General features: G+C 43.2%; 1 protein-coding gene across 1 annotated transcript in view; it reads left to right on the top strand.

The window, feature by feature from the left end:
• TAF3 (TATA-box binding protein associated factor 3) overlaps window positions 1–16,527 on the top strand; it is a 119,824-nt gene extending 103,297 nt beyond the window's left edge. Inside the window, exons 5-7 of the mRNA XM_020880518.2 lie at window positions 10,414–10,669; window positions 13,619–13,725; window positions 14,641–16,527. Coding sequence (XP_020736177.2) covers window positions 10,414–10,669; window positions 13,619–13,725; window positions 14,641–14,755 — 478 coding nt within the window. The 3' untranslated portion in view covers window positions 14,756–16,527. The remainder of the gene's footprint in view (window positions 1–10,413; window positions 10,670–13,618; window positions 13,726–14,640) is intronic.
• Window positions 16,528–17,740: the final 1,213 nt, after the last annotated feature.

Genomic DNA, 17,740 nt, shown 5'->3' on the forward strand with positions numbered 1-17,740 from the left:
CGACGTTTTTCAAGATGCTAAATTTGGAACTTTATTTCCATAGGAACCTGATGGCAAAATAGCCATCTTCCATAGCAGCTTTTACAGCAGATAAAAGGCATTTTTTTCTTTGACTCTTTCTTACACCAACCCCTAGTCCAAGGGTGTAGCCTCTGAGCACGCGCAGTGCAGGTGCTTGAAGAGTCCTCCCTGCTCCAGTCGAAACACTTCTATTATTTTCTCCCAATCTGAGGGCTGTCTTTTCACCTTGCTTACAGTTTCTTTTGTTGTGCAAAAGCTTTTAAGTTTAATTAGGTCCCATTTGTTTATTTTTGCTTTTATTTCCAATATTCTGGGAGATGTGTCATAGAGGATCTTGCTGTGATTTATGTCAGAGAGTGTTTTGCCTATGTTCTCCTCTAAGAGTTTTATAGTTTCTGGTCTTACATTTAGATCTTTAATCCATTTTGAGTTTATTTTTGTATATGGTGTTAGAAAGTGTTCTAGTTTCATTCTTTTACAAGTGGTTGACCAGTTTTCCCAGCACCACTTGTTAAAGAGGTTGTCTCTTTTCCATGTGTATTCTTGCCTCCTTTGTCGAAGATAAGGTGACCATAGGTTCGTGGATTTATCTCTGGGCTTTCTGTTCTGTTCCATTGATCTATATTTCTGTCTTTGTGCCAGTACCATACTGTTCATTTGAATCAGTTCTAATGAGATGGATGAAACTGGAGCCCATTATACAGAGTGAAGTAAGCCAGAAAGATAAACACCAATACAGTATACTAAGGCATATATATGGAATTTAGAAAGATGGTAACGGTAACCCTATGTGCAAAACAGAAAAAGAGACACAGATGTACAGAACAGAATTTTGGACTCTGTGGGAGAAGGCAAGGGCGGGATGTTTTGAGAGAACAGCATCGAAACATGTATATTATCTAGGGTGAAACAGATCACCAGCCCAGGCTGGATGCATGAGACAAGTGCTCGGGCCTGGTGCACTGGGAAGACCCAGAGGAATCCGGTGGAGAGGGAGGTGGGAGGGGGGATCGGGATGGGGAATCCATGTAAATCCATGGCTGATTCATGTCAATGTATGACAAAAACCACTACAATATTGTAAAGTAATTAGCCTCCAACTAATAAAAATAAATGAAAAAAAAAAAAAAATAAACTAGTAGAGATACTAAAAAAAAAAAAGAAGAAACACTTCTCATGCTTTCTATTAGTCAGGACTCTGGGCGCAAGTAACAGAAACCCTAATCAAACTAGCTCAAACCGTGGTTAAAGCAGTTTATTTGACTTTAGGCAAGGTGACTTTAACCAAGGTTCAAAGTGTCATTAAGACTCTGCTCGCTTTCTTTTTCTCTGTCTGGCCTCTGTGTGGAGGTAGAGATGGTCCTGGTTGCTCTTGGCCAGTGTGGTTCTTTCTGTGCTCATAGGCTGAACCGCCCCCCACTTGACAGCACCCTTTGTTGGCTCCCATCCTGGAGCCAGCCCCAGTGGGAGGGTGCGGAGCCCTGTTGGCAAGGGCTGGTAGGTTCCAGCAGAGAAGGGTGTACCCACTGGGATAAGGGGGAGGGGCAGGCAGAAACGATTGATATGCTTTTCTTTTATGTAGAGAAAGGCAGTCAAGTTCATGTTTATATAAAAGCATGCTGAAGAGGCAGAGCAAGGGAGCTTGTTGTTTAAAAAAAAAAGATGATCCTTTAGAAATAAAGTTCAAGAACATTTCAGATCATCGTCCCGTCAGACTTGGAAGGCCTTTTGTTCTTCTATTTTTAATTTGTTTCTCTTGCAGTAAAACTGTCTGCTTTGATTAAAAAAAAAAGATTGAAAAGTGTTGATAGTTTTCTTTGTTTTGCCCTGGTTAACTTGCCGCTGACACAGAAACATTTCATAGGTATTTTGCCTGTATGAGAAACTAACTAACAAGAACAGTGACCCCCCAAAAAAATTAATAAATAAGAATAAAAAACTTAAGAATGACTGTATTTAAAATCTATGGCAAATAACTTATTTTTAATGCTAGTGAAATATGGTACTGTGACACATGAAATTTCCTAGCAGCTGAACAATGAGAACACAAATTGTGGGTGGTATCCATTATTCTTGCTACTTTTTGTACTTATATTGATAAATTCAGCAGACCCAAACCCATATATCTCAGTTATAATTCCAAGAGGAAGCAGGTCGTTAACATTTTTCTTGCTTGGGTCTTCAGCCCTTTTCTGATATTTTCCAGACTGGGAGGATCTTGACCTTCTTAGAGCACTCTCTCTTTTTTAGCCAGCTAAAGTTTAGATGAAATCCCCAAGTTTGATTTCTTCCCCATGGTAGTTAGTCGACTATTGCCAAAGATACAGTGTATCCAAGAGGAAAAAAAAAATAGTATGCTGTCAGAAAAACTGGCTTCAGGTTTTGGGAAATGTTTTTACTACCCAGTAAAACAAGTGCAAAGATTATAATCAAAGCATTTCCATCTTACTTGTAAACAATTACAGCGGTCCTTACACTGATGCCACATTAGAAGACTGGGGAAAATTTACTGGATTCCATTCTAATGCAATTAGAGCTAATTTTGTTCTTTAAATGAATAAAAGGTCAGCTAGTAAATCTAGCTTATCTTGCGTCCAGACTTCAATAAATTGTTTTATTTAATTTGTTGTAAAAGATCTTATCCTTAATGGGTCTAGGTCTTATTTAGTTGACTTAGGTTTTAAAATATTTATGACCACCTTTGTAGATATGATTTGAATGATAGTTGGCAAGTTCCTCCCTGCTGGTTATCAAGGCCCCAGATCACTCATTGAGTGAATATAGGAAGGCATTTAAGATTTGTTATCTAGAAAAAGCTGATGTGAACTTCCAGCATTTAAATGTTCTTTAACCTGTGACAGGCAGAGGTAATTTAGCTATATCATGGTAACCTTTTGGATACTGTCTTACCTCTAATTTCCCCTAAAGATCAAACTAGTTGCACTTCTAGTGTTTAAAGAGAATGTGTACCTCCTGATGAGAACAGGAGGTATATTATTATTACTGACAACAACAAAGAAAATTTAAATCCTTCTCGTCCTATCCTTCCTGTCATTTTATAGGGCTGGCTCATGGTAAAAAATCTGCCTGCCAGGCAGGAGAGTTTTGATCTGGGTTTGATCCCTGGGTTGGGAAAATCCCCCTGGAGAAGGGAGTGGCAACCCACTCCAGGATTCTTGCCTGGAGAATCCCATGGACAGAGGAGCCCTGGCAGGCTGCAGTAAAGAGTTGGACACGACTGAGCAACTGACACTTTCACTTCAATATTAAAATATTTCCGGAGGGACTTTAGAGGCACAGTGTGATGCTTCTTCCTCTCTGTCCCCGCTCCGGCCTCCTTGTGAGATGAACACTCACGTCCCTGCCCGACCTCTGTGACGGAGAACCCACATGCGTTGGGTTCAGGGACTCATTGCTGCAGGGACTGTCTGGCCGCATCACCCCTGTTTGGATTCACTCTTCGGGGTTCCAGAGCTGCACCTGTCCTCACGGCTTGTCCTTCAGGCTGGTCCAGGAGGAAGCCCAGCATCCCTCCTGACCTTCAGGACCCGTTCCTTCTCCATCCCCACCTTTCCTGGCCCTGCCGTCCCCCCCACCTCCTTTGTTACTTCCTCCCCATCTGTATCTTCTCTTCCCTTCTTGTATCTTCCCTTGGGTTCTGCCATCCTAATCCTCACACATACGCCCACCAGCCTCCCTTCCAGGTGAGGGAAAGGTCATGTAGATGCCTTTTCTCATTTTCACTTTTCAAAACATATTCCTTATATGGACTTTCTTCCAATTTCCACCTGCCCCCCCCCCCCCCCCCCCCCCCGCCATTTTATTCCTAAACTCATCACATCCTGGTTTCTGCTCTGGAAACTTTCCTGAAGCTTCTCATTAAGATGATTAAATGCATCCCGAGACAGTGCCGCAGCCCTGAGTCTTCATCCTTCCTGTTCAATACATTCTTCCCTGCAAGCCCTTTTTGAAAACCTCCAGTCCTCGTTTTTCATGACACCGTGCTCTCTTTCTCCATCATTGCTTCTGTTTTTCTTTGATCACTTTCTCTTCTTGCCCTTAATCCACCACTCTGTTCTTTCTCCCTAAATTTTCTTTTTTGTTCTTTTCAAAGTTAGGTGATGATGATTCCCAAATCTTTCCTTCCAGCTCAGATTTCTCCCCAAGATGCAGCCTAGTCTGCCCAGTTACCTGCTAGAAAGCCCAAGTGGGCGGACCAGAGAGGCATTTCAAACATGTGCTTAGAACTTTAATCAGTTACTTCTGCTGCTTTAGCCCACAACGGTGGAAGTACATATTTATGTGTGTGTGTTTATCTCTCTGGGCTTCCCTGCTGGCTCAGGGTAAAGAATCTGCCTGCCACGCAAGAGATGCAGGTTTGATCCCTTGGTCAGGATGATCCCCTGGAAGAGGAAATGGCAACCCACTCCAGTATTCTTACCAGGATAGTCCCATGGACAGAGGAGCCTGGTGGGCTACAGTCCATGGAGTCACAAAAGAGACATGACGTAGTGACTAAAACAACAATAACAACAACGTACATCTACATATGTAGCACAGGCTATAAATATATATATTGTTTCCATGCTGTTGACAGAGGAAGGTGAAAGTTCATGTAAAGCATGATCATTTTGGATAAAAACACAACAGCTATTATCAAATTTTAGTATATTTTAAAGTAGTAATGTTGGGTTTTCCAAGCACACCCTCAGTCATAACTGAATATTACAACACTACAGTGAGACACAGATCTTAATCAGACTCTTGTTCATTTTTCTAGTTCACTGAATATCCTCTTCCTGCTTTTAATGTTTTCATATAACTGGGATGTTATTTATTTATTTTTTTTTCCATTTATTTTTATTAGTTGGAGGCTAATTACTTTACATCATTACAGTAGTTTTTGTCATACATTGAAATGAATTAGCCATGGATTTACATGTATTCCCCATCCCAGTCCCCCCTCCCACCTCCCTCTCCACCCGATCCCTCTGGGTCTTCCCAGTGCACCAGGCCCGAGCACCTGTCTCATGTATCCAACCTGGGCTGGTGATCTGTTTCACCCTAGATAGTATACATGTTTCAATGCTGTTCTCTTGAAACATATATAACTGGGATGTTATTTAACTCTACAGTGAATGAATGAACAAACGAATGAGTGCTTGCTCATCTTTTATAGTTGACTTGCGTACTTTCATGTAAAAGCATCTCATCCTCCTCTGTAGACTCCAGGCCCAGAAAGTGATAAAGGTGAGCTTTCATCAGTGCTAACTCTTCAGTTTCATTTGGTTTGGCTTTTTTTATTGAAGGCACCCTTTCTTTGCTGGAGAGAAGCAGAAGCTTTACTAACATCACAAAATCTTTTACAAGTTCTGACTATGGGGAATTTGGTTTTTTTCCAAGAGAACCCTGGCCTTGTCCTGGACAACACCTTCTTGGTTTTACATGTTTTAAAAATTATTTTGCATTTGAAAAATACTAATTTTGATTATATACATAGTAAAACTGTCAGAAATACACTTGTGCAAGTGACAAATTTGGATCAGATGTGTCTTCTCTCAGGAACATAGATACAAACAATCATAACAGAAGGTAGAAAGTGTGAAAGCCTATAAGAGATACATCTCAACTGATCCAGATGTTCAAGTTGATTACTTCCAGCCCAAAAGAATCAGAAGACTTGGGTGGAGCTGAATTTGAGGAGAGTCTCAAATGCTGTCCTCCTGAAGTCACCTGAAGTCATCGTGTGTGTGTATGTGGCTGGTTGTGTCACCAACAAGATATACATTGAGGTTCATTCTTTTCTGTTTATTTTTACTCGTAGGCAGTTTTATAACTTAAAATTTCTGAATATGTAAGACATTTCCTTGCCTCCAAAATTGAGACTGTATAATAAGATGTATTCAGAGAAGTCTTGCTCTCCATCCTATCCTTCCACTTTTATCCTCATGGCCCTACACCTTACCATTTTTGTTGCTTTTTTTAATTATCTTTTTGTCTATCTTTCTGAAAATACTGTTAAGAAATATACATTTTTATTTATCTAAGCACTCTTGTCCTTCTAGACCATTTTACAGATTTTGAACATCTGTTGAAGTCAAATCACTTGGTGATCTCCTTTGGAAAGGAACACTCTATAGTGGCTATATTTTCCTCTAATTACTTAATGCATTCTGTTTCATTTTTCAAATAGGTCATGCCTGAATTAAAAGATAAAATGTTTGCCACTTGGTATGTACTTGGGCTGTGACAAGATAAGATGATGTAGTATTCAGGAGGCAAGCCACGAGCTTGAGGAGTTAGCTCCGTTCCATTTGCAGCTGTGTGCTAATTATATGAGCACTCAGAGCTAAGCTGTAAGAATCAAGAAGAAGAAGGGTAATGACTGATTTGAAGAATCAACATAACACCAGTTCCCATAATTGTCTTTAGGTGTTTGTTCCTTTTGATCACATGTGAAATATGGAAATGACTTTGTTACAGTTTGTTCTTTTAAGTCCTGATGCTCTCAAATATAATTTCTCCTAAATTCTAGGTATTTATTTTTGTTCCTAATTGAGATTAATTAAATACTTGGTATATTAATTTTCTATTTCCGCGTAACTAATGACCCTAAAACTTAACAACTGAAGCCATAAACAGGTATTACTTCCCAGTTTCCCATGGGTCAGGAATTTGGGGTGGTTTTGACTCCAGTCTCCATCAAGCCTCTGCCCTGGGCCTCGGCCACTAGAAGGCCTCCCCAGGGCTGGAGAATGGCCTGTGGGCTCACACGTGACTGTGGGCTGGAGTCCCCGCTGGCCTGTCATGCGGGCCTCTTCCTAAGGCAGATTCAGCATCCTCATGACGTAGCCTCTGGCTTCCCCAGAGCTCCTGATCCGAAAGAGAGCAAGGCAGGAGCTGCAGTGTCTCTCATGACCTAGCTGGACGTCATGTGGAGTTGTTTTCACAATAGCCCGTTAGCAGCCACCCAAGTCAGACCCACGTCAGACCCACTCAGGCTGCAAGGAGACAACCCCAGGGCGGGAGGGGCTGCTGGAGGCCACTCTCGGGCCTAGTACTTCTGGGACTTTTAAAAGAAAAGTAAGAAAGCAGAACTGTGATGTCTTACAACCACTGATGCAGCAGTGCTAGGACGACAGCCACCCTCATACTTGTGAAAGCTCAGTGGTCTCTTTTTGGTAAGGAGGGGCTAGTTTACAGTACACCACGGGAGTCTGTTTCATGTGTGTCTCAAAAGATGCACAGAGTTGCTGAGGTTGATTAGAGGTTTAAATCTGAAGGAGAAAAGCAAGTTGCAGCTTTATCAAAGTGAGTTTCTCCAAAGCCTCGAACAAGTTCCCTTTTGAAAACCTGATGTAAAATTTGTGGAGGCACTTAGAGTAGGTTTTACTTACGGCATCATTTTGTTGCCATTTAAAAATGGCTCTTGGCTCTTAAGGGCGAGTAAGTGAGCTGTTGTGAGGGAACTTGGGAACTTCGAGCAGTGAGTAGCCTGCCATTTGGACTTTGATGATTCCGATGGCCGGCCTCACAGTGTTTGCACACAGTTGCTGACTAGTGAGGATCTTTAAACTCCCCCTGGTAGAGTTCTGGGGGTGGGAGGAACGGAGAAGGCAGTGTCTGAAAGTAGGAAACCACAAAGGTTGACACTGAGGACCAGTGGGGACCCAAAGTTATTTTTACGATGATCAAATTAGGCTGAAGGATGACAGTTTGTCTTACAACTGAGGAGAAATTACATCATGTGATACCGTTATCTATTTTTTTTTTTATAATGTTCAAAATTAAACCGGTAATAAAAAAGTTGTTCTTAAAACTCTGCCTCCAATTACCTCAAAAGTAACGGAGCAGCTGGAACCAACAATAGCTTCCAAATTCTCCTCAGTTTTCTTGTGGATTTCAGAAGAGTTGGGAAAGGCAAGTCCCTTTGGAGCCTATATAACACCAGTCTGTATGCAGGTCAGGAAGCAACAGTTAGAACTGGACATGGAACAACAGACTGGTTCCAAATAGGAAAAGGAGTACGTCAAGGCTGCATATTGTCACCCTGCTTATTTAACTTACATGCAGAGTACAACATGAGAAACACTGGGCTGGATGAAGCACAAGCTGGAATCAAGATTGCCGGGAGAAATATCAGTAACCTCAGATATGCAGAGGACACCACCTTTATGGCAGAAAGCGAGGAAGAACTAAAGAGCCTCTTGATGAAAGTGAAAGAGGAGACTGAAAAAGTTGGCTTAAAACTCAGCATTCAGAAAACTAAGATCATAGCATCTGGTCCCATCACTTCATGGCAAATAGATGGAGAAACAATGGAAAGAGTGAGAGACTTTATTTTCTTGGGTGCTAAAATCACTGCAGATGGTGACTGCAGCCATGAAATTAAAAGGTGCTTGCCCCTTGGAAGGAAAGTTATGACCAACCTAGACAGCATATTAAAAAGCAGAGACATTACTTTGCTAACAAAGATCTATCTAGTCAAAGCTATGGTTTTTCCAGTAGTCATGTATGGATGTGAGAGTTGGACTATAAAGAAAGCTGAGCATCGAAGAATTGATGCTTTTGAACTGAGGTGTTGGAGAAGACTCCTGAGAGTCTCTTGGACTGCAAGGAGATCCAACCACTCCATCCTAAAGGAAATCAGTCCTGAATATTCATTGGAGGGACTGATGCCGAAGCTGAAACTCCAATACTTTGGTCACCTGATGCGAAGAACTGACTCATTGGAAAAGATCCTGATGCTGGGAAAGATTGAAGGTGGGCGGAGAAGGGGATGACAAAGGATGAGATGGTTGGATGGCATCACTGACTCAATGGACATGAGTTTGAGTAAACTCATGTTTACTCAACATGAGTTGGTGATGGACAGGGAGGCCTGGTGTGCTGCAGCCCATGGGGTTGCAAAGAGTTGGACGCGACTGAGTGACTGAACTGAACTGAACTCCAGTCTGATCTCCTGGAAGCAAAAAATTAGTACATATTTTGTCTCATCAACACTGAGTACCCACTTTAGTGCTTTTTCTTTTGCTACTCAGAAAATTTGAATGAGAAATATAAATATATATATATTTCAATATGTACCATATTTAAAGGAGTAATTAATTGAACTAGAGTAATTCAATTGAATTGGAGGAATAGGCATTTGGAAGGATTGTCTTTATAATAGTTATTTTCATGAAAGTGCCATTTCTCTAAATTGGTAAATAAGCAGATTTGTTCAGGTGGGTATTTCTGAGACCTCAGGTATTGCCCCATAAACTGATCATCAGTCTGTTTATATCCATTGGCTTCACTGCTAATGCTAAACCATTTTCATGGGTACCATTCACAAGCCTTGAAGGTAAGGGAGACACTAGATCCAAACGGTCCTCTTCAGAAAAAAGAAATGATAATTACATGACATGACGTGTTTAAGGTATTAGCTGAAGCTACGGCAGTAATCAGATTGGAGTGTATGAATGTGTCAAACCGATGCATTGTGCGATCAGACTTGCACAAGGTTACCTGTTGGTTATATCTCAGTTGCAAAAAACTAAGTGAGGAAAGCTTGTTGTCAACGATAAATATAATGTGAATTGTTTGTATACTTGAAATGCCTAAAACAGCAGTGGGATGCACTGTTTATGGGTATCTGCAGAAAAAATTCAAAGAACAAAAATATGGAAACACACCTGCTAGCCAGAAGACAGTGGATCCTTCTGGAGGAGGGAAGGAGAGAGACTGGAAATAAATACATTTTCTCTATACTTGAAATGATATATTCGGCCCCCTGCCAAATAAAGGAACTTCGTATAAAAAAAGAAAGAAAGAAAGAGTTTGAGGACCAAATAGGAGGTCTCAGTTCAAAGCCTGCCACTCATTTACCCAAACTCCTTTCTCTCTCTACTCCTGTTCCCTTGTTTATAAAACAAGGGTCACTGCAGCTTCTTTGAAGTTGCCCTGAGGACTGAAGGAGGTAATGTGTGGGAAGTACCTAGTATAACACCTAGCTGCTTAGAGGTGCCAGCAACTAGTGCTTTTAAATGACTTCTGTAAGGTCACATCCCCGCCTATGGAAGATGTAGGGTTTGACCTCCGACCTCCTGGTTCTGAGATGAGTTCCTCTTCCCTGGCTTGGGTTCTGTGAAGAAGGCAGGCACAGAGCAGCAGGCAGCTCTGACCATGGAAGGGAGCTGGAGCCCCTGCCTGCCCAGCCTCTCTCCCTGCCCTGGTCGTGGAGAAGCAGCTTGGGCAAGAGCCTTGCAGCCTGAGCTCTGCCTCTCTCTGCTCTCTCCAAAAAGTCTTTCGCTGCTAGAAGAACCAAGTGATGGGGCCATCGTGTTTGTAGCTACCTGGCTTGACTCAACTGTGTGTTTTGATTTTTCCTTTTCTCTCCTTTGTTGACAGCGTCATCAGCAAAGTGGTCCCAGCCCCCGAGGCTAAGCCGGCGCCTTCTCTGAACAGACCCAAGACGCCGCCACCCGCCCCGGCGCCCGGCCCGGCCCCCATGCACGTCAGCCCTGCCCCGGTGCCTTTGCCCCTCCTGGCCCCAGCCAGTGCACCTCTTGCCGGGATGCCCGCCCCGGCCCCTGCTGCTTCGGGAGCCGCCAGCTCCAAAGCCCCCGTCCGCAGTGTGGTCACAGAGACGGTCAGCACCTACGTGGTGAGTGGCTTTCTGTTTTGGGGAGTATTTAAGAGAAAGTCACTTAAGATCTCACTCTTTGCTCATGAAAATGTTTCCAATTAAAAAAGCAGTGTCAGATGAATCATCATTGAATTTCAGAAGCAATTCTTCAGGCCTGGAAAGGCATGTTCATTGCATTTTCAAGCTTTGGGCTGAAAAGTATTGTGTCAGGATGTCTGCATAGTTAGTCTCCATAAACAATGACAGAGCATTGTTTTTGTTATGCATCATTGTTTTGGAATATGACTATATATACACACATACATACATAAACATATATACAGCACAATCGTATAAATATAGAGGTGAATAGTGACAGTCAAGCTCCTCATTGACTTTCTTGGTCAAGCAGTGATTCACTTCAGAGAATAATTAGCGTGACGTACACACATCTCACAGGCCAGCCGCTGTTTCTGGGCAGGAGTACTAATTATAGTATCTCACTGGCTGAGGTCCAAAACATATCTGGGCCTGCAGAATGAATGGAAATGAACCTGTAAACCACAGAACTTCCTGAGTCCAAGCCTGTCTTCAGGTGGAAAAACTCACCTTGACACATGTGTTCACACGGTTGTCATGAGACCGTTTTCTCATGTTTATGCCCTACTTACTAGTATCAGGTCTAACTCAAGCCCTGAATTCAGTTCAGTAACAAATAGGCTCTTTGGGCTCTGTAGTGTGACACACGAGCACATGACAAAAAGATTTCAGGCACATAGAGGTCCTCAGTGAGCTGACACTGTGTGACCACCAAGTATGTAGACTGAGATGTGTCAGCCTGGTGGCGGCTCGGATCTTTCAGAATAGATGTGCTTGGGAGGCGACAGACTCAGACCCCTGCTGTTGTCGTTACAAATCATGCAAGTATTACTTTTCTATACGGGCATTTTGAAAGGAAATTTCAGTGAATCATTAAGTGTTTGAGGCACTATCATGATACAGAGGATAAGAAGAAAGTCTCAGAAGTCTTCAGAGAGGATATAAAGACATGAACTATTAACGAGAAAATATTAAATTGGCAATTCAAGACAACAATAGAAGACATGGTAGAAAGATCTGTGGTCATTAAATCAGTGCATTCAAGGACCAGTTGCCACAGGTGTTTAATTGAGGCCACGTCACCCCAAGATGGGTAAATCGGGGAGGACTTTATGCTTGATCTCCCTGACCTCCATTTCTTCAGCTGTAACCAGGGATTGTTAGACTAAGTGGTCCCTGTGGTGTGTTCTAGCTCTAAAATCTGATTCTCCAGTGGATTTTTGAGTCAACTCCCTGGAGATAGATCAGACTTACATAGACAGCATAGACGAAAAGCCTCTGTCCCCTCAGAGACATCTTGTAGACAGAAGACAAAATGTGTGATTTAAAGGAAGGACACAGGCTGATTTTGTGGCTGCCCGATCTGTGACACTGAAACTGTCACTGACACTCCTTCAGCTCCAGTTGCCCCATTTCTAACCTACCCAAGCACTGTTTTAGGAGGATGAAACCAAGTCAGGTGTTTTCGAAAGAGCTTAGTAAACTGCGAGGGGCTGGGCGCTATAGCAGATTTCTCATGTCGCAGGGTCACAGCCTCCTAATTTCAAGAATCAGCAGCAGGACAGGGCATGCATGGCAGCTTCGGGGCGCAGGTTACTGGGCTGGCCTTCACCCCAGACAGCTGGCACAGGCCAACTGGTGGTCTTTGCTTGAAACTGGAGACTAGGACCAAGTCGGGGATGTGACTGCCCACAGATTTGTCCAGGAAGCCTTCACAGCCTGTCTGCTCTTGCAGAGACTTTCCAGAATGGCAGACCTTAAAATAGTTAGAATTCCGTGAGTTGGAATGAATCGTCTCTGCCCCCCACACACCCGTCACACACACACAAAAACCGTTTCTCTCCTGCACATCCAGTCAGTGTTGTATCTGAACGCACCAGGAGAGACTGCAGCTTGCAAAATCAACGGAATGAAATTATATGCTGTGTGGTCAGCAAAACTTTAAAAAATTAACTCATAGTTATTGCTGGCTTTGAAAGCCTGTCATAGAATTGTCTCTTCCAGATTGGTCTTGTTCATGTGGAATTTGAGGAGGTGGTTCAGTTAGGAATGCTTCTTATTTGGAACTTCTAAGTCAAATCCAGAGCACAGCATATTTGTTGCAAAATAACGTGAAAACGCGTGGCTCTTTGGCCTCCTGCGTCCCTTATTTCATTTGCCCTTTAGTTGATTGTACTTTGCTAAAAATGTCATAAAGGGAATGGAAAGTTACTTAGTAACAACTCTTTTATATCCTTGATCTTATCAGCCAGTTCAGGAGGAGGGTTTGGCTAATAAGTAATAAGGCGATATATGCACATAGGCCGTACTTATTGATTCCAGACCTGTGAATGCAATGGAGGGAACAACACAGAGTTGAACTAGGTAGCTTTCAGAAGTATCAGGCATTACTAGTCATTCAGAACCTATGTGTTTCAGTATTTCTTTAGATAAAGGTGACTGTAGGTCACAGTGCTCACAGAAATGATTATCAAATGTTTTGTTTTTATGACTTTGAAAAGACAGTTTAAAATAGTCATTAGAAACGTCTTGGGAGTTCCCCGATGGCCTAGTAATTAGGATTCGGCACTTCCATTGCCAGGGCCCAGGTTCAATCCCTGGTCAAGGAATTAAGATCTTGCAAGCCATGCAACGTGGCAAAAAAAAAAAAAAAGAAGAAGAAGAAGAAGAAAGGTCTTATCATTGAACTCTAAGTAGCATTTTTTTTCCCATATGATCCCAGGATAGTGAGGACCATGATCACAGCTTTAATAAATTGTTAGCTCCTGGGTTTTTCTGTCTGTTCATTTAGTCTGTCAGTTTATTAGCTCCACAGTGTGTAGTAATCCTTATCATGCCCTTTTTGGGATTTCTTTTTTCTCAATGCCGCTCTCGTTTCGCCCACCCCAGATCCGAGACGAGTGGGGAAACCAGATCTGGATCTGTCCCGGCTGCAACAAGCCCGATGATGGGAGCCCCATGATCGGCTGTGACGAATGTGACGACTGGTACCACTGGTGAGTCCCCTGCGGGGCACCGGGGGAGAGGCTCAGGACACACGTGGCACCGGCCTGTGCAGGCTCATCTCCCAGAGCAGCTCATTTCCTGGGAGGAGCATCTGGAGCAGAATCCCTGTGCCAAGAGAATGGCATTCGTATTATTGGCAAAAAATTAGTCTTTAGACTGTGGGTCTTCAGCCTAAATTCTGAATGTGTCGCTTAGCTCAGTATTCTTTAGAAAGGGAAAAGGAGATGCAGGGGTTGGTTCCCTTGCCTTTTTGTCAGTCATTCTCTGCAGCAGCTGCGGAAGCACCGCGGGAATCCCGTGAACACCGCTGTAAAGGGGCAGCCTGAGTGGTCCCCACAGCTGCCTTCCCCAACGGAAGGGGCAGCATCAGGGTGCATGCAGACAGCCCTGCTGCTCTGTCTTGAAAATATCAGACATGAAAAGATAGACATCCGCTTAGTCAGGTGCTGTAGGGTATCTCTGAGATAAAAACAAAGCCTGGCTCAGAGGAATGAGACTGTTTCTGGCTGAAAGGATGAATGAGCTAATTAATATCTCCAGCAGAGCCTGGGGAAGGGGCTTGTGTAAGGGGATCACCCGCTGGCCCAGCCGGAGCGCAGCCGCATCTGACCGCCAGAGCTGGTGACTCGGGTGTCTGGTAAATGCACCTTGAAAGTGAAAATCGCTCATTCGTGTCCGACTCTTTGCGACTCCGTGGACTATACAGTCCGTGGGATTCTCCAGGCCAGGATATTGGAGTGGGTGGTAGCCTTTCCCTCCTCCAGGGGATCTTCCCAACCCAGGGATCGAACCCAGAAACCTAACAGATTATTGAATGATGTGAAATTCCTGGAAAACGTAGGACAGGAAGATGTGTGTCCCTGAAGCCGGTTTGTCTGACGCTCCTCTCCTTGGTTCCCGTGTAGGCCCTGCGTGGGCATCATGGCTGCGCCCCCGGAAGAGATGCAGTGGTTCTGCCCCAAGTGCTCCAACAGGAAGAAGGATAAAAAGCACAAGAAGCGGAAGCACCGGGCGCACTGATGCCTGCAGCGGGGCTGCCCCCGCCCGCCGCCACCGCGTCGCCCGCCCGGCCGCTGAGCCCGGCCAGACTGAGGACAGACACCCGCCCCCACCCCCGGGGGCTTGCCGGGGCCCCGGCGAGGGCCGCGTGGTCACCCCCGCAGAGGAACTCTCACGCGGGGGGCCTCGCCTCCGTTTCCTATTACCAGTGACAAGTATTATTAATAAAAAGACTATAATCTCTCCTTTCGATTTTCCTCAGTTCTCTCCAGGGCCTTTTCCTTAAGGTGTTAGCTGAGAAGATGGCGTGTGGCCCGCCCCGCCCCGACCGTGCCGAGGGTGACGTGGGTCGGCTGTGTGTGTCTCCAGCCCCTCCCCTCTGTAGTCCGATAATCGTAACCACATGAAAGAAGACTCCAGGGGGAGTGTCAGTAAATATTTTTGTGATGAAAAATATATGAAGCTTCCCCCACCCCACCCCCTGTTTTTAGTACTAACATGTAAAATGTTCAGGCTTTTTGTGAAATACCTTATATTTTTTAAGAAAAAGGTTTCTATCATGTCCTGTTGGCTCTCCTGCAAGTTGTTTTTGTTGCCTCTCTCACCTGTCCTCTCTCTCTCTCTCGTCCGCCGACTTGGCCCGTTCCTCCAAACTGCTGGCGGTCTTCTCACGGCTTACCCGTCTCATCAGCTTGTATGAAAACTCTGCGCACCAGGAGATCTCCCCTAGTGTAAATAATAAATATTTATGAAGTAGTTATTTTTAAAAATTTTTTATCGTGTTTAATTCTGGCTTTCTGTGAAAACGCGCTGCGGTTTCAGCCACGTCTGTAATTACTGCTGTACATAAGCAAAGAAGGCTGGAAAAAAAGAGCCATACCGAAGTTTAAAGTTACCTACCTTGAGCTGAACCCTCTCAGAACACTGGGGTAGGACCTGAGCAGTTGGAAGGAAAACAAGGCAATTTAAATCTATGGCTTATGATTTGAAACTGTTATCTCTTCTATTTCTGTAAATTTCTTTGGCTTCCTTTTGTTTCAAAGGACATGTAGATTCCTCGAAAGTAAAAAAAAAAAGAAAAAATACTGTAGCATTTTGTGTTTATATTGTTTTATTTCTGCAAATCTGTTCATTGATATTGTGGTTTAAGGCTGAAATGAAGTATATTATGCAATTTTTTTTTTTAAAGAAAACATCAAATTTCAGGGTATCACAAAACTTTATTATATTACTATACTGCCCACTATTTATTATATGTTAATAGATGTCTGAGAGATAAACCAAATATTTTATTTTTAATGTAAAACATCAAATTTAATTTTATTAGCATATTTTAGCAACTTTGGAATAAATATGGACTTTTACTTGATTTTGAAATAATCCCAAGTTGGGCCAGTGTAATGGATATCTTGAATGCTAGACTATGGGCTTTGAACCTAATACAAATATATTAATAGAAATTGTGATTTTTAAAAAAGAAAATGCCAAGTAAATTGATATTAGTGTATGAATTAATCATATTAAGGTTTTCTGCCATGAATGTTAAATTGCAGATCAGTGTCACCCTCTCAAGTGCAGTATTTCATTGCCCTCCTTGTTCTAGAAGCCAACGTTTTTCTATGCCTACAAAGAAAGCATCTATGTTGAGATACGTGGTTTTGTTCTATTAATTTCAGATCATCCTAAATACTTTATACGATATTTTCACATGCACAGAATCTTCCCCATTAGTGCTTTTTGGAGAGGGATGAGGGTGGGGAAGTGCAAAATAAAGGATTATTGGCTATTTCATAGTTTGCTTTTCCATTTTCTTTACTTAGGATTTAGTTCCTCAAGGTATGGTCAATGGATCTGACCTTGCCACATCTTAAGTGAGCTGGTCACGCCACTGAAATCAGAACGCAGTGCCCATATAGAACTTTCCCCCAGTCCCGCTGTCTGAGAGACCTCAGCCCACAGGACACTGAAGGAATTTCAATCAGTTCGTTGTCTTTTGCTCTTTCATGGTTGCTTTCCTAAATCCAGTTCATGATTTTATAAATGGCCTTTGCAATAATAAAACCAAAGAATCATTTTCAGGGGGCCGAAGAGCTCGGGGGATTAGTAATGGAATACAGAGCCTTTCACCTCTGGGTCAGTGAGCTGAATCCAGCCCAGGTCACCGGAGACTCGGAGTTGTTACCATCTTCTGACTGTTCAGCGGCCTGTGTGAAATGGGCTGGTGGTCTCAGTCTCTACAGGGTGGCTAGCTGTACTCCAACCAAAAGGGGTCCAAGAAACTGCAAGAGGAAATGTGGATTAGAGAATAAAACCCCGGTGTTCCGAAGCAGAGTTAGAAAGCTGGGCTGAATCACCCCACATAAAGATGCACTGAAGAAAAAGAGTTTTACAGACGTCACGAAGAGGATGCAGATGAATTCAGTCACCCCAATGCAGTCAAACTAAGTAGGGAAATTGAAGGGCCTGTGTTGGACAAGAGAAGGAAGGGTTATGTTGGGAAAGATATTGGTTTTAATCAGGAGAAAACCTTGAGGGGACCCATGCAATAGAGAGTGGGTTTGGGGGGTTTTTTTTGACTGGAAAATTCAAGGCATTTTTTTGGTCTTGTTTTAAAAACTTTTTATTTTGTATTGGGGCATAGCTGATTAACAATGTTGTGGTAGTTTCAGGTGGACAGCAAAGGGACTCAGCCATATGTACACAGGTATCCATTCTCCCCCAAGCTTCCTCCCATCCGGGCAGCCACATGACATTGAGCAGAGTCCCCTGTGCAATACAGTAAGTCCTTGTTGGTTATTCACTTTCAACACAGCAGTGTGTGCATGTCCATCCCAAACACCCGAACTGGCCCTTCTTCCCCCACCCTCCACAACCATAAGTTCATTCTCCAAGTCTGTGAGTCTCTTTCTGTTCTGTAAGTTCATTTGTATCATTTCTTTTTAGAGTCCACATATAAGGGATGTCATGTGATACTTCTCCCTCTCTGTTTGACTTACTTGACTCAGT

Source organism: Odocoileus virginianus, chromosome 9 (assembly GCF_023699985.2).
Source record: "Odocoileus virginianus isolate 20LAN1187 ecotype Illinois chromosome 9, Ovbor_1.2, whole genome shotgun sequence".
Taxonomy (NCBI): domain Eukaryota; kingdom Metazoa; phylum Chordata; class Mammalia; order Artiodactyla; family Cervidae; genus Odocoileus; species Odocoileus virginianus.